The following is a 23,723-nucleotide window of genomic DNA, read 5'->3' on the forward strand; positions in this document are numbered from 1 at the left end:
GGAAAGACTCACTCTGTGTTATCTCCCATCCCCACTGCTTAAGCCCCACTGGCTGCTTTAAACACCCTGCAAAGGGAGTGTTGTGGATGAATCTGCATGCGTGTGTGTGTGTGTGTGGTGGAGATGGTAGAGGGGGGGTGCCTTCCAGTACACTACCACAGGGACATACGACTGTGATTTCAGACCAAATTAAGCCACATCAAACACACCGGATCAAAGAGTGTGCAGCCGTTACTGTCTGTATGAAGAGTCTGACATCCAGACCGGAAACCCCACCCCCAACACACACACGCACGTGCCAACACACACCCTCATGCATAGATACACCTTTCCTTCCTACTGTCTCCACTCAACCTTCACATTTCCAATTATTCCAGTGTTTGACTTGTTTCTGTCTGCAGATCCTCTACATCCCCTACAGACATTTGAACCTCACACTGAACATAGACACCCCTCTCCCCTTGCACACAATTTGCAAGCACTTAACAAGGTTGCAGGTTAACCTAGAGCAAGTATAATGTAATATGTTCAGGAGCTGAGAGGGAGAGAGGGGGGGGTGGGGGCTGGATTAAAGAAGTGCTGGGAGAATGGGGGTTGCATCCATTAGAGACACACCTTCAGCTCCAGATAGTGTTAACGATCCAGGAACGTTCTCGTTGAGCCCTTTGATGCCGCTTGGTGCCAGTGGCCGTCGAGCACTGTGTGTGTGTATGCGTGTGTTTATGGGCATGTGAGAGCGCACACGCGTGTTGTGTAGATGGTAGATGGATTAGATGGCTGCACCCGAAGGAGCGGAGGAGCTTGGGGAGATAAAGGAAGAGGTGAATGAAGGGTGAAAGCTGGGGGTGGGTACAGTGTACCACTGGCATATGTTTTTGTGTGTGTGTGTGTGCGCGGGTGTACTTGTATATGCTACATAGAGGACCACTTTCACCATTTTTCCCAGCAAAGAGGTCATTTGTGGAAAGTGTGGACCTTTTCTTGGACCTCCTATATTTTTTAACTTTTGCTGATTTAGAGGTAAAATTTTGGTTAAGGTTAGGATTAGACTAGTAATGGTTATGGAAAATGTCTGGACATAAATTCAGTTACTAAATTAATGAAAGTCAATGCAGAATCCTCAGCTTGATGGAAGTACAAGGATTTGTGGGGGTGTGTGTGTGTGTGCGTGTGTTGGCGTGTTTATGTGTGAGTCTGTGGTAATGCTTTTGAGGATCTAAAAACAGGGAATTGAGTAAATGAAGTTGAAAACAAGGCAGATATGTAGAGCAAGATGCAACAGAATAGAGTGATGAGAAAATATCATGTGAGCCATTTCTGACTGAATAGAAACAGACATATTTGAATTATCTGTTCGAACAAGGAAGGAAAAGTCATATTTTAGGTATTTATTTGGAATTACACATCCAACAAGATTCCTAAATACAAACTACATAATACCAAACACGCATATAGTTTTACAAAGTAAAAGCACTTTCAGTTTGTTTTAGAAATTCATGTTAGCTTCTTACTGATGTTAACTCATTATTACTATTTTCTTCTGCAAATTTAAAATAATTGAATAAATATAACAACTTGTCAATTCTCGACAAACAGTAATTCGTGACAAATTCTTTTGCATGTTGAATTTAATGTTTAAAAAGGTGACTGTTAAATGTCCTTGTGTTGCATTAGATCAAAGGATATTACAGAATATAATTCCTAGCTGAAAACTGCAGTCATCAAGTTTTGTTTCAAATATGTTTCAGCACCATAATGGTACTTTGGGGATGAATGTTTCCAAACAGATCCAGTTAATTGTAAAACTTTTACATAATACACTTAGAAAGTCCAAAAGAAAATCATCCATTGTAACTGAACATGTTTTCTTTATTACTCTGGCTCCCTCTGTATCATAATTGCAGAGAAAATAAATGTACAGGAACTTTTTAAATAAATGTTTGTCAGTAATAACTCATCTGACTGTGTTTGTGTTGCCAGTGCTCCTATCCTGTGTGGGAGGACTTCAGTGCCAAGGCCACCAAGCTGCATTCCCAGCTCCGGTAAGCTCTGCAGAAACCAAGAGATCCACTCTCTAAATAAAACAATATATACACACACATAACACCCCGCAGAAGTAGTCATGTTCATTAAACTTCTTCACACTTTGTCAGATTACAACCACAAACTTCAATGTGTTCTGTTTGAATTACAGAACACAGAATTACAAAGTAGTGCATGACTGTAAAGTGAAGAGATGATGCTAGCTTTGGAGGAGCTGCAGAAATCGCAAGTTTGGTTGGAAGAGCCTGTCAGTAGTAGGACCGTTAGTTGTGCTCGCAAATCCTGCCTTTGTTACAAATAAAGAATGGCTCAAGGTGGTCTTGGATACAAGCCATAAGAAGTACTGATCATGATTTGAGAACGTTTCTCTAGTCAGTAGTTAGGATAGTTGAAAAAAATGATGGAATTAATGGATGGAGCTAAGTGTGCTGGTTAGAACAAGCCCATTAAAGTCCAGACCTTAACCCAGCTGAGAATTTTGTGACTAGACAATAAAATTAATTGTCAAATATTTGCCACATCTAATATGACTGAGCTTGAGCTATTTTGAAAGAAGATGTGCAAAGCTGCTGAAGAGTTCACCCCAAAAGCTTTTCTACAAAGTACTGCTAAAGTATTGATTCGCGGGGTTGAAGACATCACTGCTGTACGTTGTTTCTGTATGTTTGTCACTGAGACTGCCAATTAAACACCATGGAGTTTATGGTTGGAATATGGCAACGCAAGCTGAAGGAGTACTTTTGCAAGACAATTTATCATTGCGTAAAGACCTCAGTAGATGCAAATAGTAAACTTTATCACTACTCTATTAGTCTGATATTTCCTGTATTGATTTTTGATCTGATATAATTAATAAAAATTTGTTTTTATCCACATAGAACCACTGTTCTGGCTGCTGTGTCCTTCCTGGATGCCTTTCAGAAAGTGGCAGACATGGCTACCAACACTAGAGGTAGGTCTGGGAATAGAGAAGAATATCCATGTGTGTAAAAAAACTATAACTGTTGGTTTTCTGTCCATTGTTTCCTCCACTTTTGTCATTGCTCTTGGAAGCGTGCTCAGTGAACTGGTGAAAGGGTTTCCAGCAGCCTAGAGGAACACGAGGTTACAAAGTTAGAAAGAAAACTACAAGGCTGGTTAAAGACACTGAGAAATGATAGGAACAAAGCTGGTCATTCACTGGCTGAGATTCCTCATAGGATGTCTGTAGCTAAAGCACTTGAAATTGGAGAATCTGTGTCAGTTAAAACGGTTCTGGTATATTGGTGTCTTGTTCATAAGTGATGGTGCTGCTTTAGCCTGGTGTTGCAAAGAAAGAGCAGAGCCAAAGTGATGTACCCATTCATTTGTGGTCATGACCCTCATATAGATCATGAGGGTCGTGATCTATATGTCACGACCCTCTATAAGGGTCGTGACATATAGATCATGACCTTAAGGACAAATGACTGAATGTAGGTTCCTCTGTAAGCTAGCTGGTCTAAGACTTGAGGCTCCCCCATACTTCATCCTAAGCCAAACTGTTGACACATTGTTGCTGACTGTTCATATTCACACACACCTTTAAGTCACGGCGTAGTTCACCTTGAAGACACCTCTACCAATTCACTATACATCACACTACCTTGTATCCGCTGGAGTTCCCTCCCTGGATCCTCTACTTTGGTTTTATGAAGCAGTGACAGAGACAGCGCTGCACCTTTCTGCACACAGCCTCCTTCGTGGACGATGACGCTGCAATTTCCAGCCAGGAGTTATTAAATATTTGACAATCTTTGTAGTTAGTTAGTGAAGAATCATATAAGCATACATAACTGCTCATTGCATATGGCAAACACTACTCAAACTGATGATGAGAGACTTTCATTGGAAAACAGAGTGTCTTCAGTCAGAGGCTTCTTCAAATTCACTGTAATACAGACCACTACAGTGGTCACCAACAGCCAACGCCATTTGCAATAACTCTTTCTATAATTGATATGAGTTACAACAACATTTAATTCCCCTGTGGGATCAATAAAATGTTTTTGAACTGAATTAAATTGAAAGTCATTCATGTCTCTTGTGGATACAAAAACCTGATATTGGAACAGAACTAGCTAAAGCGAAATATCAACATTGCTGTCCGTGCGCATTTCACAAAACACTAACAAACGTCTGACCAACCAGACAACACTTTGCACAGAGCTTTGTGGAAATAGTTCGACCCGGGGCTGGTGCTGAGTTTGGCAGTCTGCTGCCTCTGTGCAAATAAAATGATACATTTATGTCAAAGAGAACTGACTTCAGCACTTCAGATCAGTATGAGTGAGCCTTTAGAGATAGATTAAGGAACAGAGCTTCTACTCCCTCGTGTTGAGAGGAATCAGATGTAGTTTGAGCACCTGACCAGATGGCCTCATTTGGAGCTTTTCTACTCATGCCCTGATGGTAGGACACCCCGGGGCAGATCCAAAGCTCAGCCCAGGGGCTGTGCTTGTGTTCCAGCCTGGCAATGATGACAGATGATGGTAGAGGAGATTCCACTCTCCACTGCAGACTTACAGAAGACCTGTATCTTGGTGCAAAGACTGAAGGACCAAAGGGTCCTCAAAAAGTACTCTGCTCTTTCCCCTCTTCACTGTTGCATCCCCACAGTGATCGCAGAGGTTTTCATCTTCCTCCATCACTTCTACCTCCTCTCCTGGGATGGAAATAGTGTCTGTCATTTTCCCTTTTCCCTTACATCTACAGCATTTGTGTTGTTCACATTCAAAATGATGACAAAAGAAATCCTTGGATTGAGGACAGGACTCAATACAGTTCCCAAGAAAACTTGCTTATTCCTGTCTTTATGGATATTACTATGGAGTACTGGAGAGTCATGATGGAACAACAAGTTGCCATGTTCCCACAATGTTGGGAGCATGAAGTCACCCAAAATCATTTTTGTAATATTACAGCAACCTTTAGCAACAATAAGTTGCTAAAGTTCAAACTTCAGCCTAACCCTAGCTGAACTTTAAAGGATTCTGTACTTTGTCATTTTAAGCTGGTTTAAGTTTTTTTTTTTTTTGCTGTTGACATGTTTAGTATCCCACCAGGATGCAACACAGGGAAATCCTCCTGCTGTTGTTATTTATTAGGTGCAGATGTGATACAGTGTGTGGGATGAAGATGTGTGTGTGTGTGCGTTTGCACGCAGGGGTGGGTGGGTGTGTGTGTGTGTGCACCACACCGGGTGGGCTCCAACAACCAAGGATGCAGGAAGAGGCTCATGCTGCTTTTACTGGCCAGACAGGAAGTCTCTAAGCTTTGTCAGCTTATACCAAATGTGCTTCCATTGCTGCAAATGTACGAAAATATAACGCAAATGATGCAGTTCTACTGACGCACGCTGCTCACCAGAGCCTCGCTGTGTTTCCTGTACTGATGAGTCACTCTACGAGCTAGCATCTGTCTAATGCACTTTTTCACTGTGTGAGGCTCTCTGATGGACCTGCTAAATGAAAGGCAGCAGAAGACGGCAGTAACGATGAGACGCTCTGCCCTCATGCTGTATGAAAGCACTTCTTCTTACAGCGGGCCTGAATCCAACCCAAAGCGTACTGATGATCCTACTCTCTGCTCTTGGACCCAAGACTTTGGCTCTAGGACGTGACAAATTTTTAAATCAAAAACGTGAAGTATTTTGGACTTGGGTTGAATAGAACTGAGTTGAATTTGGTGCTTTGCTGTATGTACTGATTGTAATGCAGAGTCAGATTAATTAGGCCGGTGTGACATGCTGCATGCGAAGGGCTAAATAAAGAGGCATGGAGGGAAACGGTCAGAAAACTTTCCCAGAGAAGTGTTTGTTGGATTGTCAATTATAAGATGAGAACAAGGAGAAGAAAAAACAAACAGAACCACGAGGAACTGAGGACAGAGAGCCCCCGGATGCATTTTTAATTAGTAGAATGGAAAATGTCACAAAATACAGCATGTGGGATTTATGGGTTTTTTTTAGCTTCTGACGAGTTGAACAAAGACAGCCTGGAGGACAAGAGCTGAAGTTTGCGCTGCGTTTGTGACGGTGTGTGTGTGTGTTAGAGGGAAACTTAACACGTTGGTGAAATCCAGCGGGAGGAGGTGTGCAAGTGTTTGCGAATTCCCCACCGGGGGGTGAAGCGGAGGCCACTCTCAGATGAACCATCCACATTTCCTCTCTCTGTCTGATGGGAGAGCAAATCGCAACAACGACGGAACGAAAACTAGAACGGCGAGAAATTCTCCATTCTGCTGCTACTTAACTCCACCACGAACGGAGGAAACCAACCTTCTATATGTCAGAAGATTACACATATTTTAATGATTTCACTGGAAGATTTTCCTGCATTTTTTTGCTGATTCTATCTGTGAGCTTCTGTCACCACCCTCTTCCTCTTCAGTCACAGTCATCTCTAAAGTCCACACGCCCCTGTTAAATACCAAGCTCTTGTCATGTACAAAGACAGGATAAACCTTCCTGTACAATTCCACTAAAAACACCTTTTAGAAAAAAAAAACAAAACCCAAAAGATCTTTGGGGTTTAGCTAATACTTTTTTGGGCATATTTTGATTAAATTCTATTTTATTTGTTTTATTTGATGAATCCAAAACTTGGTATTTGGATTTCTTTTCTCATTAAGTCATTTTTTGTTGATTTTGACATAGGCTTTGTATTTGTAGTATACATGTACAGTACAGACCAAAAGTTTGGACACAACTGTGTGTCCAAACTTTTGGTCTGTACTCAATACAGACCAAAAGTTTGGACACACTTTCTCATTGAATTCAATGAGAAGGTGTGTCAGCAACAACTTTTGGTCTGTACTGTATATGTAATGACATGAAATGCACGATACGGGATCAGAATCCCAATATATTCAATAACTTTGGACGATAACTTTGGTATCTAACTGAGACGCTGGGATGTTTTTAGGGTCTCTTTGCACATCCTGCTCCTGTTCTTGCCAGGTGTGGTAGACTTACGTCTAATTTTGTCTAGTGTTCAAGACCTTCTCCTGGCTAGCTAGTTAAATCGCTAGCTAGCTATTTAGCTAACTAGCTATCTAATAAAATATCTATCTATCTAGTTACATAAATAGCTGGCTAGCTCTCTAGATAGATGTTTTGTTTCTTTCTCCTACACTTGATCTGCAGTAGCAGCAGTAAAACTGGACCAGTTGACAGACTCCCATGGTACACATTTAGCCGCACACAGAGCAATGAAGCACAAATGTGCGTTCTTGCATTTCTGCGTGCTTCTGTGTTAGTTTGTGCGGGACACAGCACTGATGGAGATGATTATCTGATGGTACAGAATGCCTGGTGGTTTTATTGCCCGGCTGTCTGCCTGCACCCAGATACAAGTTTTCATTATGAGCATCATAAATCTCATTAATGCACACAGGGCTCACGTCTGGATGCCCTCATGCACAGATGCAAACTTCTGCCATTCTTTGTGCATTATGATGGAAACTGATCTCCCGGGTACAGATGAAAATAACTCTGCTTTCTACAAAACGAGACAGGAGCAGAAACAAACTAAGGTGTGGAGAGAAAACAGGCTGGAAGAGTCATTTTTAGAACTTTTATCATCTTGAATGAAGCCAAAGGAAGAGAGCCGTGGGCAGGAAGTAGAGAAGTTTATGGCCAATGTGGTCTTGATTTGGAGAAACACAACCACTAATACGACTGGTGTGACTACTGCTGTGACAAAGAGTCTGCCAGAAACCTGGGCCACATTCACAAGAGTTCACAGTCGGTTCACCAAAGCAGAAATTTGATTTGGAACCAGTTTATTGATGGATAAACAGCTTACTGATGTATAGAACTCTATTCACAAAACATACTTAAAATACAATGAGAAGGAACTTATTTAATTTTTGGTGATGAAGAATCTCAAACTCTCATGGTTGTGTATCAAGAAATGATGAATAGGACAGTGGAGCTAAACTGCTAGACGATGTCAGTCACAGTAAATGATTATTTTATAAGATGCAAATGAGTATACCCTTATGAAACAACAGTATAACGAAGTATATTGGAAAATAGCATGAGATACATTAAGTGCTGTATTCTCATATATTTAGAGTTTTAGTATTTATATTTTTCATTATACTGCATTATAAGCATAGACGATATACAGTATGTACTGTATATACAGCTCTGGAACAAATGAAGAGACCAAAATGATCAGTTTCTCTGATTTGACTTTTTATAGATATATGTTTGAGTAAAATGAACATTGTAGTTTTATTCTATGAACTATGAGAAATGAGAAAAGATGCAGTGCTTTCTGACCTCAGTGTCTGACTATTGTCTGCAGCTCCTCCAGAGCTACTCAGGCATTAGCTGGTTGTCTCTTTGACTAAAGCTTGGTCTTGGGGTTGTTGGATGACCATGTGTTTTGGTAGGTCTACATTATCATTTGGGAGTGTCAGCGTAAGCTGAGCTCAACTAAACGAATGTCTTTTGTTTTTTTTTAAATAATTTGAAACCTATGCATCATTTTCCTGCACTCCATAAAATCCCAATGAGATTCCTTGATGAGTTCGTTGTGGTAACAGGACAAAGTGACATGCAAATGCTCTCTGCAAAGGCACTGAAATAAAGGAGTTTTTGTTCAGGCTGTGTTATACATTTCTGTGTTTATGCGGTTTATTTGGGGCTGGCATTGAAGTCAGGGTTGACTGATGATTACCTGTTTGGGAGGCAAAATGAGGACGTCTTGACAAAAGGTAAATATAGAGACAGAAGTTTTCCTTATGCAGAAATCAGCATGTTGCTTCCTTCAAGCACCACCTGCTACTTCACAGAGACCCCCACCCACCTCAGCCTCACATCAACATATTGGCTCTCTGCAAAGTGCTTGGAAGTGTCGACTTTCCACAAAGCACAGCAAGCCGTTTTCATGTTAGCTGGAACAGCGGAGACTCTTCATAGTTGCGACTCCGGCGTGCGATGCATGTTATCTCCCCGTTTTCTCTTCCTGACTCCGGCAACGGATCCACAATTCGCCCAATCGCGGTCGAGCTGAATCACATTTACCAGCACGGTTGCCTGGCAACAGAGAGGAGAGAAAGAGGAGCGTGTGAGAAAAAGGGACGGAAGTGGTGGCGGAGAAAAAAATAGCCGTGTTGTTGCCAAGAGGAGAGGAGAAAACTGAGGAAGATGGCTTAATTGCCTTTCACAGCTTGCATGCCTTTCACGGTCAACTGCCGATTCTGATCTTATCCAGCTGATCATGCAACAGAATTGCCCGAAGCAGGGTTCTGTACTCTGGCCTACATAATTTGGTTACAGTGAGGATTAGTCATGTCCTGACATTATTTTAACCCCACATGGGTAATGGAGTCCATTTTAAATACAACCACAATGAAGTGTTCTGTGATTGGTGAAGTATCACAGATCAGTCTCTGATGTTTTTCTACAGCTTGCATACGCTGAACAAGATGCAGTTTTCTGCCCTTCACCAGTCCCAGGTTTTTTTATGTAATAAAATGAGACAATGATCAATTATGTCACAGAGTACCCTTGTTGCACACACAGTCAGCTCACAAACACTAATAATTTTCAAAAATATCAAAGGTTTCAACTTCAGGATTCGATTATATGTGGTATAAGTATATTAACATCCCATATATTGATTGACTCGGTAATATATGTCCACTCTCCCTCATAAAGGTCTTAAAGGACATCTGCTGTCCACAGAGTCATACAAATGACCCCACTGATTTTTTTTTTAAACTTAGATCTGGACTCAGTTACAATTTGAAACATTTTAACCTTCCCATCCTGAAGTCATCTTTAGATATTGTTTGGATGCCTTCATGGAACAAATGCGTTGGCGTTGACTCATATAAAATAATCAAATAAACCCCCAGCTGCACTGCATCAATGCCGACATAGACAGTCACTTCCATTTGCTTTGTTTTCTACTTTAGCCCAAAAGCAACCACTAGACTTTACTGAAATTGCAAGCAAACAAATATAAAACAGTACAAGTAGTGATATTACATCAGAATCAGTAAGAAGGCTGCAAACAGAAATCAGCTTAAACTTCCTGCATCAAATCTTCAATCAAGTCAAACCAATTTGTCCTAAAACTTTGACTCTGTTCCTCAAAACATAGCTAACAATACTAAGAAAACACACCATGGGTTCATGGGGTAATATGACCACATACAGAAAACTCTACAAATGGTTTTAATTCTTGAGTGGCTGTGCGATGTCCCTAATGCTGCGTTCACACCAGACGCGCTACGTGTCCAAAAAAAACATGTCCGATGCTTCGAGTTCGACGCATGTGCACTTTGAATGCGGACGCTTGAAGGTGCGTTGGCACTAAACGTGTTTTGAGCATCAGGTGTTTCAAGAGGTCTCCGGTCTGCTTGGCGTTCGCATATGCATTTGAACCAGACCAGAGTTCCCAAACTGAGACCAAGGTTTGTCGGCAAACCAGAGTTTGCTTTTTATGGTCCTCATCAGAGTTCGCTTGCACAGTCACACCTGTCCAGACTTTCTAGGCAAACGAACTTTGATTGAGTATGATTAAAGCGGAATAAACAGTGAATGCAACCTTAGACCAGTTTTATTACTTAGCTTCTTTTGTCCCATTTTATTTTTCTTTGTGAAACGTCAAACAGAAATATGCCACATTTCTTCATCACATTGAACCACCACCTAAATGTCTCTTTCTTACATAATTTTGTTTGTTCTTTCTTAGTTTTTTTCTCCTTCTCACCTCCCTTCCTATGTAAGTAGGCCATGGCTGATAGGTCTCTTGTTGTTGAGAGGGTTACCAAACAACATCATTGTCTCTAATTAAGCCTCGGCAACAGAGAGCATCTACTTCCCTCCCTTCTCTCCGCCTCTATCCCGTCTCTACCTCCGTCTCTCGCTCTATCCACTGTCGTCCTCTTTCCTCCTCTCTTTTCCCCGGCATGCCATTGGTCTCCTACTTCCTGACGTGTTTTTCCCATCGAATCCCGTCTCATGTTCTCGTCCTCCAGCCTTTTCTGTCCCTCCGTCCCCACCTCGGTCTCTGGCAGCTCTATGTGGACATTTCCTCATGTCACAGAGCAGCATTGTCCCCGAGGTCAACAGCACAAGCTATGCTCTGTTGGACACACACACTGACACACACACACACGCAGTGCACTCTTTCAGTCAGCATGGGAAGTTGAGCTGATTGAATGTAGCTGCTCTGGGGCCAATCCTGTTTAATCGAACAAGAGGCTGGCTTGAGGAGTACGATGCATGTGGGAAAGAGTGCTTGCATGTGTGTGTGAATTCTGAAGGTATTGGTGTGAAGTGTCTTTTGTTGCATTATGTTAGTTTTTTTTTGCTTGTTTTTGTCATGAAAGTTTAAGCAAATGTCCTATTTGTGCAAAAATACCGAAACATAAGGCATCTTCCTGGATTTTGCCTGTTGGTGTGTGTGTGTGCGCAGGCGTGTGCGTGTGTTAATGTGTGTGCTGTATGTGAGTGAGAGTTTGGTGTTAATCCGTAGCATTAACAGCCATCAGTCAGGCGTGAGAACCAATGTGGCTGCTGCTGCCTCAGCTGTATACTCGCCGTTTTGTCCCTGACCTTGTATTCGTTGTGGAAGGTTCCAGCACTGACCTTTTGTATGTAAAAGAAAAATGATAATCGTGTTATGATTTTTAACGTGTCAAAATCTATGTAAAGAATTAATTTAAAATAACGTGTTAATGTCCTGGCCCAAATGTTTGGACAGTTGGACGTAACCGGAGTACCAGGCAAGGACCAGCGCATTAACGTTAACAACATCATATTTTATTTAAAAAGACTGCAGGCTCAGACTCAAACTGTCTGCTCATACTGAAACCGCCTCATAAGGTGAGGGTAATATCTATTGCATAGATGACTTTGAACTAGATATTGGCTAATGGCAAATGGTTCCTGATGTCAATACTGACGTATCTGCCAAGTATTTTACCATTTACCTTATTATATTAAGGTAAATGGTGAAATCATTAATCATCATTGTTTGATTCTATGACATCCACTGTTTGTCCTCTAGGTAACTACAGTGCCACCAAGTTTTGTACATGTGGAAAACTGACCTCGCAAAATAGAGATGCCATACATACTGCACATTAGCTACTCCCAGAGAACTGACACAAATGTTACTCAAATTAAGTATTCTATTAATGAGCTGAATGTATCTTTTGTTAATGTCATGGTAAACTATGCAGATGCTCTGTCAGCACTGATGAAGATTCACTTAACTGAATACCTGAAGTGGCTCAAACTTATGGCAATCCTTCCTATTTCAGCCTCATGAAACCATGTTTAGGTTTAGGTTATATGTATCAAACCTATTAAATGACTGAATGGAAAGGGTAACAGATAATTTAGTTTTCTACAGTATGTGGTACATGTCTTCATATAAAAACTTTTGGTGTGCTCCAACATAAGCCATCTGCCATGTTAAGAAACAGAGACAGCCGTTTATAATATTAATCTATCTATTCTTTTTTTCATGTTTCTTAAACAGCTTATGTATTATTTGAGCATTGCTTTTTTTAAAAAAATCCTAATAACGCTGTACACATTTCATAAAAACACAATTTATGGTAAAATCTGACATGCAAACATTTGGTGAAACTGTAACCTGTGACTTATAAAGCTTCAAGATGAAAAAAAAATGTCTTAGAGTCTTGACACATTGTTTTCTTGCTCTGCTTGTGCTATTCAGATTCAGTCCTCTATGTATTATTGCCCGAACTACAACAACCATATTGCTATATTTAGACCTCTGCAGTGTGTGACTCAGCACTCTGTCGTACGGCTCCAAGTGGTTGTTGCACATTATTTTAAACAGTGTGACTTAAAGGGACACCTAGCTTAATAGCTTTTACGTGGCATCGCACATAAATCCTTAAACATAATAACAATATCACGTGTTTATTGTTGTACATTGCATCCCCAGAATACCAAACTATATATTATAGAAATGATATGTGAGTGTAACTGCTGACTGCATTTACATTTACCAGTGTTTTATATTATGTAAGTATTGCATTAGTCCAAGATTAAAGAGGCATTCCTATTCCAGCAGGGATTAATATTCATTCACAGGCATACTTAATAGTCTAATCCTCTTTCTGTCATTCTGACACACCCACACTCAGTGACCACACCTCAGAATAGCTCATATACTGAACGCATCGATGCATATTACAGCATGCCCCAATCTGTAGAACCAACAAGTCATGCACCATAACTTTAAAACGTTATGCAGGTGCAAAACACAAATGTGAAGGTTAGTTTCTGTTTGCACGCAGACGCATTTTAACGCAGCAGAGTGTAAGATGTGGACCGAAGGCTGGCATGCGATGGGATGTGAATTTCAAGCTCTTTCCCAATTAGGGTGCAGCCATGTATGTTAATTATGTTTTTCGTGCCTTTGTGTGGGTAATACATGCAAAGGATTCTGTGAGGAAATCAGAAAGAGCAGGTAGCCCTGCAGGGGTTTGTGAGTCGCCTGTTATACCTGTTAACACCAGCGTTGGCACAAATCAGACACCATAAAAACAAAGATAATATTTCCTGAATGACAGCTTTGCAGGGCTACCAGACCTCCAGGGTAGATATTCGGACTGTATTTTTATTGCTTTTGTACTCTATAAAGGGTCTCCTTCCAAGAACACACATCAGCAGGTCAACGTGTCAAACTTTTGGGTACAGCTGGAAACACCAGGCATTTAGGAGCGTTTTAATAGCATTGTTTTACAGCTGAACTGCTGGCTTGTAAGGCGGCATGTTTTACTCTACGGTAAAAAAAAAACAAAAAAAACCGCAGAGCAGTGAGAGTTCTTTTAGGTCAAACTTTGACATTTCAGCTTTTAAATTCCCTGAATAGCACTAGTATGTACACATTTTTAGTATGAAAATCAGGCTACCAGAACAAACCATAATAAAAAATATATTTACACTGATCACAGTGTACAAAAACAAACACTGCACCGCTGAATCAAAAAATGACATCCATTTTTCTCAATCAGGTCAGGTTTTTATTCTAATTGGATTTAGAAATATTTGATCTTCTGACTAAATTGGTGACATTTTTGTGACATTATCAGTTCATTTCCGTTAATATTGCTCATCCAAAAAAGGTCTTAGGAGAAGAAAGAATGTTTTCTAACAGAGTGTATTAATTTAATGTTACAATCTTGGAGATTTCTGTAAATTGAATAATAAACCCCGATAAAGGTAAGTACATGTAAAATGAACATCCTCCATCACTTTTCTGTCCTGATGGAATCTCTCCTCCTGCTCGTCATTTATTGATCAGATTCTCAGGAATCTGATCCAGATGTGAGAACAGGTCATGCATTTTGATGCTCATGTTGCTCCATAGTTCAGAGGGTTGACCTGATTGAGCAAAACCAATGTGACTTTTGCATTCAGCACATCAAAATTATCCTTAAACAACTGAAAAACCACAGACAATTTAATATGGCTGTTATTCTTCATTTTTGGAAACACCATAAATGTACACCCCATTCATACACTTTACACTTTTTCACATGTTATCATGTTACAACTACAAACTTCGATTAATTGAAAATTAAAGTGGTATTCCAACACAAAGTAGTGAATGATTGTGAAATGGAAGGAAAATTATACATGGTTTTCAAAATTTAGCAAAAATGTGCAAAGTGTGACATGCATTTACAATCTATAGTGTAATTGCTTCTTGGAGACATTGGGGATTTTTTTTTTTTTTTTGCATTCCCTGGACTTTGAGTTAACCATTCCTGAAATATAATAGTTTTGGACTAAGCTGCCTCACTCATTGGGCAGATATTTTCACAATTTATGGATAAGAATTCTTAACATTTCAAATGTCGTTTATTCAACACTTTACCTCCCATCCTTTGTGTTTTAATGCAAACAAAAGAATGAACTCGTGTAGCTTTCCAGCTGACAAGAATGAATTTATGTGGTACAAAATACCAGAACAGGACCATCTGAATAATAAAAGTATGTTAGGAACAAAAGCTTCCACTCCAACCTAATGTAAAATGCATTTGTTGGAGTAGGCAGAGCAGCAGAGAGCTCCTTTAGATCGTGTGTCACGGAGCCTCGAGAGGCTGGCATGTGCAGACAGCTCGGAAAATCAGCCACTCAACAGGCGACGCTCAGAGAAACACCTTCACATACGCCAACATCAAACAGCAGCTCCGGTGAAAATCTGTTAATGGGTTGACCTCACAATGAAAGGTTTTCCTCTCATTTTAGGAACTCGGTTGTGACGTTTTGCCAAAAGATGTTTAATGATCCAAATGATCTGCTTTTTTGACCACTTGTACTAGACGTGTACCAGATAAATCGATGGATAGACAGGTTTTTGTCCATGGAGCCTTTTGTTTGTTTCTCCCGTCTTCTTCACATGCGGTCGCGTGTTGGAAGAGGAGATTGACTGACAGATTGGGGTCTCGTCTGCAATGGGGGATTTGCTTTGGTCTTTCGGAGTGAAGAAGACGTTTTCGCCTGTGGATGTTCCAACCCTTACCTGTGATGATGGCGTGAGGATAGTGGCCAGGAGTCCCTGGGTAAAAGTGACTGAAATGAGCTTCCTCTGGCTATAAGTGAGGGGTCAGTTGAGGTGGTTTGAGCATCTGATTCAGATGCTTCACCAATGATTCCCTTTGGATGTTTTCCAGTCACACCTCACCAGATGAACACCCAGGGCAGACCCAGAATTCACTTGAGGAACTCTAGTCTGACCTGGGAATGTGTTGAGATTTCTCTCTTGAGAAAGATGTCTGGGTCTTAATCAGATTAGAGGAATAAATACCTGAATATAAAGTTCATATTTAGCAGGTCAGCAAGAAAACTAGCTCGCTAACTACTAATGTTATTGTTCTGCTTGAAGGTCTTTTTGCTGCGGTTTCTTGAATGATGTCAGAGCCAGCTGGCCAGTTTGCTCTCTGTGTCGATATTTTTAGTAACAGAATCTGTCCTTTGGCAACAGCCCACCACATTTCAGTAAAAATGTCCTGTCTGGAGGCCTGTACTGTAGTTCCTCCTCGCTGTGGTCTCCAGGGAGTGACTGTGTATCTGTTTCAGTTTGTCTCATTTGTCTGTCCTTACATGAGTTTTGGTGAGTAGCCTGTGTGAGTAGGAGAGATTTAAAGCCTCTGTAATCAAAGTCAAAGAACATGCGTTCTTTCCCAGATCCATCAGAATTTAGTCTAATCCACCAGCCCAGCAGAACCACAGCTCTACGGTATCATGGATGTTAGTCCGCTTTAATCAAACTCTAGATAGTTTTCCTAGATAGTCCGGTTAGTTTGGGGGGGTGTGATAAATTCAAACTCTGGTCCGCCTACAAACCTTGGCCTGGGTTCGGTTGTAGTGAACTCCGGTATGGTTCAAATGCATAAGTGACGGCCAACCAGATCGAAGTCTGCTCCAAAAGCAGGAAGTGGACAACAGTGCAGGGCATTCTGGGTAACTACAACCCAAACAAACGCACAATTGTAGCACCAGTGTGAGAAAAGGCTTGTGGTCTTTTACTAAAAACTGCTACTGGAGCTAATATCTGAAGCCATTCCATTTCATAAAGAAGGAAGTTGCACCCAGTGTCTTCTTAAAAAGGTTTTAATGTTTGGTTCAGTGGTTCTTAGTGCAAAGAGTTTGGATCTTTGACTCAGTGCAGTTTGAAGGAGAACAACAATAGCTGAAAATGTAACGAATGTTGCAGTTTTGTTCGCAAATGGATCTGAGTTTTCCAGACTGTCAGGTGTTCCAGAGTTCTGGTTTTCACAACACTTGTGTAAATCTGGTCATGTGTGATTGATGGGAAAGAAAATGTCTGGCAGTGGTATTTTGCCTAACGTGTTAAAGAAAGTTCTTCAATGCCAATGTTGTTTGCCAACTTGTGTCTGCAGTCCTGAAGCAGTCACACGCTGCTGCCGGTATCTTCTGGTCTTTGAAAAATTTAAAAGTTTGTACATTTCTTTTATCACACAAAGGGAGCCATTTCAACACTCCCTGAAATGTGGGGGCTGTGTAGCATTTTCATTTAGACTGATGCAAGATGTCCATAACACTGGAGACGACGAGGGCGCTCTGTACACCGCAGGCTGATGCATGTTTGTCTGTAACGCATTCGCCTGAAGTTTCTTGACGTGCAACCAGGGAACTCTCCGTTTGTGTTTGGTTTCTTTTTAGCTTTCAAGTTTGTGTTTTGATGCGCGTTGTTGTTTGGATGGTTGTTCCCAAAAGCTCCTTCGTTTCTAGGTTTCATGGTGAGAGAAGTAAGGCCCCAAGCTGAGACAGAGCCTGGGTACATGGGGAAAATTTTGTACATTTTGACACTTTTTCTGCTTTATACATAAAGAGTTGAACTGGGTAAACTGGTAACCACAGGATCTTGATTGTGCTTATCTGATGATTTTATATTTTCCTCACACGGTCGGACGCTGCAACGTATCACTTTGTGTCGTTTGATGTCAGAACGTTGCCATAAATTTTAAACATTGAAAGTTTCAAACATAGTTAACATAGACAATGAGATCTGAATCTTATTGCGGTTTTACCTGGTTAAATAAAGGAAATAAGAAAATAAAAATAAGAAAATTGCATGAAGGATTTCATGCTGTTGTTCTGCTGTTGAAGTTTTCCTCAAAAGGACCAGCTAAAGTCTGAGCTCAGCAATTTTAAGTCCACAACATGCTACAGCTGCTGTTAAGTCTGTACACCTCAACTTCATGCAAACCGCAGCTGTGTTGCATAAAACGCGATGAGATCAGTGTGGCGCTTGGCCTTCTTTCTAAAAATACTTCCCCTGATTCCAGTCCCAACGCTGGAACGTGTTTAAAACGGTTGTAGCGTTCAAACACCGCAGTAGGAGTCTGACAAGTTGATGATGTGATTTATTACCATATCTAACCAAAATGCATCTTCAGATATCACGACTTTCATCCTCAGAGAGACTTCTCCCAGCCCCCTACCTGGTGTGACCTTCACCTTCAGGATAATGTCTCATACCATAACGCTTTGCTTCAGCGAGCGCTCTAGGAGGTTTTCTACATGTGGTCTCGTTGGACCACGATTCAGACTGTACGTTTTACACGCCGCTGCATTAGACGCGGCCTGATCTGGCGGGAGTGGTCATCTAGTGAACACCGTCTCAGTTTTGGCGGTGAGAGAAATACGCAGACCTCGTGAATAATTCTGTTTAATCCCTGTGGGATCCTGGCTTCTGTCCGTCCTCCTGCCTTTAGCCTGTCGTCTCGTCATTTTACACGTTTCTTTCCCTCTATCTTTCTGCCTTCACTGTGGTCCCAGAGTTTCATTGTTGCTGTGTCACGGCACAGATGTAGGCGTCATGGTGGTTGCTGCAGTCGTCTGTAACCTTGGTAACTGCAGCCTCACCTTCTCAGGATTTAACCCTTTCTTCATCACATGATACTAAACGTATAGAAGCAGAATGTTCATGTTTTCCCTCCAAAACTGCTATCCTAACTTTTTGTGTGTGTATGTGTGCGGTGACCCAGTTAATAAATACTTATTGCAGGCACATTAAACCACCCATCTGCCAATTACAGCTTTCTAATTTCCAATTAATCTTTTCATGCTCTGCTGCATGGAAGACGACATATCAACCAAAAACTACAGATTTCAAAGTAAGATATTCAGACTGATTTCAAATCTGTCAATTTGATAACAATTAGGGTTTAATTTTCCCTCTCCTTATTTTCACGGCTTCCATGAACTCTTTTTAACATTTTGGAGCTACAGTTTGCCAAAAAAAAACAAAACAACTTTTATATGTGAGAATTAGGATTATAAAGATTCAACGAGACCATCACGTGCCCAGTATTGTGTTGTAACGTCATCAGGTGTGACATGAGTTTAGGGTTAGGGTTAAGGTTAGGGTTAGGCTATAAAAACGAATCAAATATGAAGGCAAGTCAACGTAAAGTCCTTGAGAAGAGTGAAAGATATAATATGTGTGTGTCTGCATGTGTGTGTGTGTGTGTATCTTCCCCTGTCTGCTCTGTGTTCTAGCTCTTCCTCTGTGCCACTGCAACACAGACATTTGTTTCCGTAACACCCAACCGTTTGACCTTAGCAACTAACATCCCGATTCCTGCCTTAGCAACAGGGCAAGATTTGCGCTGTCATGGAAACTGTAACAAATCTGTCAGTTAATTCAGTTGCTAGGTGATGAGGATGAATGGTTAGTTTGCCACCGTTAGTTTCCGGTGTGATCACATCCCTTCAGCCTCTCAGTGACTCGACATGCCGATACTAGACCAGGTTTCCAGAAGGTTCAAAACATATGATGGATTTTTAATTTTCCTTCTTATTTTTATTTGTCAATTTCATTGTACAGATGACATTTTCTAAACACTAGAAAGTTATTGCTTTCTATTATTTCACTGATGTACTTCCTGTACATCAGTGAAATAATCTTGATCTCTGCATAGACTGTATGCTTTTACAGTTCGTTCTTCCATTGCCTCTGTAAACACGACTATAAATCATAACCCTTTACAAGACTTAGTGCTGGTGGGTCAAATCCAGACAGTGAACACTGAAAAGCAGGGAAGGGGGGAAATGAAAAGGAAAACAGGGTATTTTTTCCTAAAAAGGAAAGCATAAATTTTATGAGGCTTTATGTCAGTGTGTGTGTGTTTTAGTTCGATATGTACTTTAGCTTCAGAATGTCTACAATGTGACAGAGCATTCTAGTTTACACTCTGAGGATCCAGCAGTTCCAAACATTTCCTTGTGAATCTTGGCAGCATAAAAACTTAGATGATGGATGCAAAGGAGGATGGAAATTGAAAAACATATGTGAAAACATATTTTTGTCTGTTTTTCATCATGCATTTAGATTTATTCATTTATTTTTGCTAAATATCAGATTCTACTACAATTGTTAAGGAGTTGCCTTAACTCTATCAGCTCAGTGAAGTTTCTCTATCTGGTCTTAAAAGGCCATGAAAATTCCTGTTTGCAGTTTGTCAGAGGCCATGAAGGGAACACAGAAAACACACGCTGTGGTGGCGCAGGGCATTCTGGGTAAATACTGCCAAAACAGACATGACAGTTTAGCGCTAGAGAGAGAAATGGTTTTGTGGTTTTATACCAAAGCTAAAAAGAACCGCGCCAACTGAACATGTAACAAATGTTGCAATCAAACCGAGTCTACCGGACTGTCAGGTGTGAAAACAGCCTGAGATAAAAAGTCCAGCAGGACAACAAACCAAACATTCAGCTACAGCTAAAGGTTCAGATCAGAAGTCTTCAACAAGTCGTGAAATCTGTGATTAATGAGACATTTTTTTTGTATATTCTGTATAGGCTACGTCTTTAAATATTCACTAACATGAACCCAAAATGTCTCAAATTGATCAAAGGGGACATAATGTTAAAAGTCCGTCTGTTTGTTTGGCACTGCATTACCCAAGATGCATCTGTTCATTTTGTAGTTCTAATTTTACGTAGCTGAGCGAGTTGTTTTTTAGTGCTTCTGTGTGGCTCTTTGGCATGGAGGTAGCATCCACATCAGTCCTTTCCTAAACCCGTGTGTATGAAACCTGTGGGCGTTTTTATGATGTAAGTTTACGTTTCCATGTCGATATTTGTGTTTGTGTCGGTTGTTGGCCCAGGAGGTGATGACGTCCTCTTGTTTCTCTGGCCGCCGACAATGCAGGCGTTTAATTATGATAGCTCAGGTTCCATACTATATTTGCCAGATATATATTGTTATTGTATTAGTATATGAGGGAATTGCCGTTCATTTCATGTGTTCTGACGGTTTTTGCCATTTGTATGTTTGTTGCATTTAACCAACGGTTCGTTTGTGGTGTCGTGGCGCCCTCCGGTGGATTTCTGTGGTGCTGCAGGCCATTTTCGTCCTGTATCTACGTGTAGCTGTTTTTTGCTCGCATGGCTATTAATATGTACCTTTATTGTTTTTCTGTTCAGATAACCACACACACACTCACACCAAGTACGGGCACCTCGGTGCTGTCTCCGCCTCATCATCAGCTGTGGTTTCATCTCCCGTTTACCTGCTATTGTTCTATCAATAAACCTTCTAAGCCAGCGTTTCTCAATTCCGGTCCTCAGGCCTCCCTGCCCTGCATGTTTTAGGTGTTTCCCTTCTGCTACACACCTGGATTGAATATATGGGTGATCAACAGGTTTCTGCAGCACTTGATGGTCATGCAATCATGTGAATCAGCTGCTCTGGAATAGAAGCACATCTAAAACATGCAGAGCAGGGGGGCCTGAGGACTGGAATTGGGAAACGCTGTTCTAAGCTGCACTGGTGGAGTTGGCCTATTCCTTGGTGGAGTTGGCCTATTCCTTCTGACCGAGGAAGATTCCATTGATGAGAGAACTGAAATGAGCGCCTATTAGACGCACACAGTCTTCTACACATAAAATAATGATTTCAGTCATCAAACAACTGCCTTTTATGTAAAATAACAGTTTGTTGATGGCAGTGACAATAGTAGGCCGTCACTTTTGGAATCAAACTTAAGTTTAGCATAATTGGAGTTAAAGAAGCTGTGCAATATATGTTTTGAATGCTCAGTTATGTTTCCTGTAGTTTTAGCCTATAGTATGTTTTGTGAAACATTATATTATTATTATTTTCTTATACTTTTTTTTTGAGGGTCCTTGTTCCAAATTAAAAATTGGGGTCCCAAGTTACCGTAAAAAAAAGTTGATGACCCCTGGTTTAGATAAAACATGTTTAACTGTGGAAATCATTATCAGAAGGTTGGAGAATTTCAAAACCAAAGTACCACAGAATGAAGGCAAACGGTGATTTTTAAGACCATGACATATTTTTCTGATTTAATCTTCTTTCAAGACTGTAATTTGTCTGGCTGAAGTCCTTTCTAATGTTTTACCTTTTCTGTATAAAACTCATCTTCAGGTTGGAATCCTCTGAGCTTTACTTTCTTCTCGTCTCCTGAAACTTTGTGACGTTAGAAACTTGCAGGATGTTTAAATCGCGGCTCCCTACGTTTTTGCTTTAGTTTTTTTTGTTATGGTAGTTTGTTTTCATGATCCTCCAGCGCTGACTTGCATACACACACACATGCACCCCCCCATGCACACACACACACTCCCATACGCACACACATGCTCACAGTAGCACCAGATGGGAATAGTGTGTTCTCATCTACTTGTTTATCTCCTATGGAGTCTGAGTGGCCTGGTAATAACAGGCAAACAGGAAGAGAACCATCATAAATGCAGAGATCAAACACACACGCGCGCACACACTTGGCTGTAACTCGGGTCCCATGGCTCTCGCTCCAGCAGTGAGCTCATTAAAATGTGCAAGACGACTTCGCTCGTCCTCATGCTTTCTCATCCCTTCTCAGACTCTTCCTGTTTCTTTTCTTTCCCATGTCATCCTTCTTCACACACACTCTTACTGATCTGGAATCGCAGAGGATCAGGTTCCCCAAACACACACGCCCACACGCACGCATACACCGCTCAAAATGCTGCTGAAGTTGTCTGTGCAATTGATTGGCGTGCATTGTGAATATCTCCTAGCATGTCTGTGTCTACAAATGTGTGTGTGTGTGTGTGTGTGTGTGTGTTCAGGCTGGGCTGGTTCTGCTGGAGGAATGGTTGCTGGGTAGGACGAGAGGAAAGAGGGAAGAATTTGTTAATTATGAAAGAGGGATTTCTGTCTGGATGGGAGAAATAGTTCCGTGTGTGTGTGTGTGTGCAGAATCTCAGGGTATGTGGTAGCTTAAGTGAGAGCATATTTTGTGTTTTTTTTAATCAGACGGCTGCTGGTTAGTATCAGCAGACCAGCTGCTGATGCAGATCAATGACTGTAGCAGAGATTTTTGAGGTGCTAATGAGCAAGGCACTCATGATATACCAGACAGTGTGTTTCAAATTAAAATAATAACTTGTGAATTTGTGATTTTTTTAAATTTCATTAAGGGCACTATGCATATTAATCAACAATAATATGTCATATGAATATGCCAGAGTTAGCTGGAGAGGCTAATTTTCATCTGGTTTATGAAAGTAACATACTGCACCTATAAGAGCTGGTGTCCTGTCAAATGAAGGCTCTACTAATGAACCATCATTTGATTCAGGTGTGTGGAAAAAGGGAAAGGGCGAAAACCTTCAGGCCCTTGCTTTGGTCACCACTGTTTTATGTGTATATTTACACTTTCTGATGGCCTATTTAATAAATATGAATGCATTAATATTTTTGTAGGATGTTATTTCATGTCTGTGGTAGACTGCAGATAACATTATGCTTGACACAGTGAACCATTGGTTTTAGGGAGGACAGCCGCTGATAGACCCCTTCTGAAACCACTTTGATCTACCAATTGTAACTGTTCAAACACCAAATATATTTCAATATGCACAGTGGAAACCATCCTGCAGAAGCTAACATCTACAGTCCTCTTCAACTCCAGCTGTTATTGTCCATTTGTTCTGTTCCAATCATTTTACGTCTCTTATCCTGAATGGCAATCGGCACGAAAAGTCTGAAGAATGAGTTCTGTTCCCATAACCCATGATGCTTTGCATGAGTAATGTGGGCAATTTCTCACCCACCATTGTTAAATCTCGGCTGGGGCTCTGAGTGCACCGACAATAGCTTGTCATCCAACAG

The 23,723-nt window shown here is 40.9% G+C and overlaps 1 protein-coding gene across 4 annotated transcripts in view; it reads left to right on the forward strand.

The window, feature by feature from the left end:
- Positions 1-23,723, forward strand: part of LOC102221246 (MTSS1-like protein) — a 71,015-nt gene that overhangs the window by 17,884 nt on the left and 29,408 nt on the right. For all 4 annotated transcript variants that reach the window (XM_023332067.1, XM_023332069.1, XM_023332071.1 and 1 more), the window contains exons 2-3: positions 1,981-2,042; positions 2,922-2,995. In XM_023332067.1, the coding sequence (XP_023187835.1) occupies positions 1,981-2,042; positions 2,922-2,995 (136 nt within the window). The remainder of the gene's footprint in view (positions 1-1,980; positions 2,043-2,921; positions 2,996-23,723) is intronic.

The sequence above is a fragment of the Xiphophorus maculatus genome, chromosome 4 (genome assembly GCF_002775205.1).
Source record: "Xiphophorus maculatus strain JP 163 A chromosome 4, X_maculatus-5.0-male, whole genome shotgun sequence".
Classification (NCBI taxonomy): domain Eukaryota; kingdom Metazoa; phylum Chordata; class Actinopteri; order Cyprinodontiformes; family Poeciliidae; genus Xiphophorus; species Xiphophorus maculatus.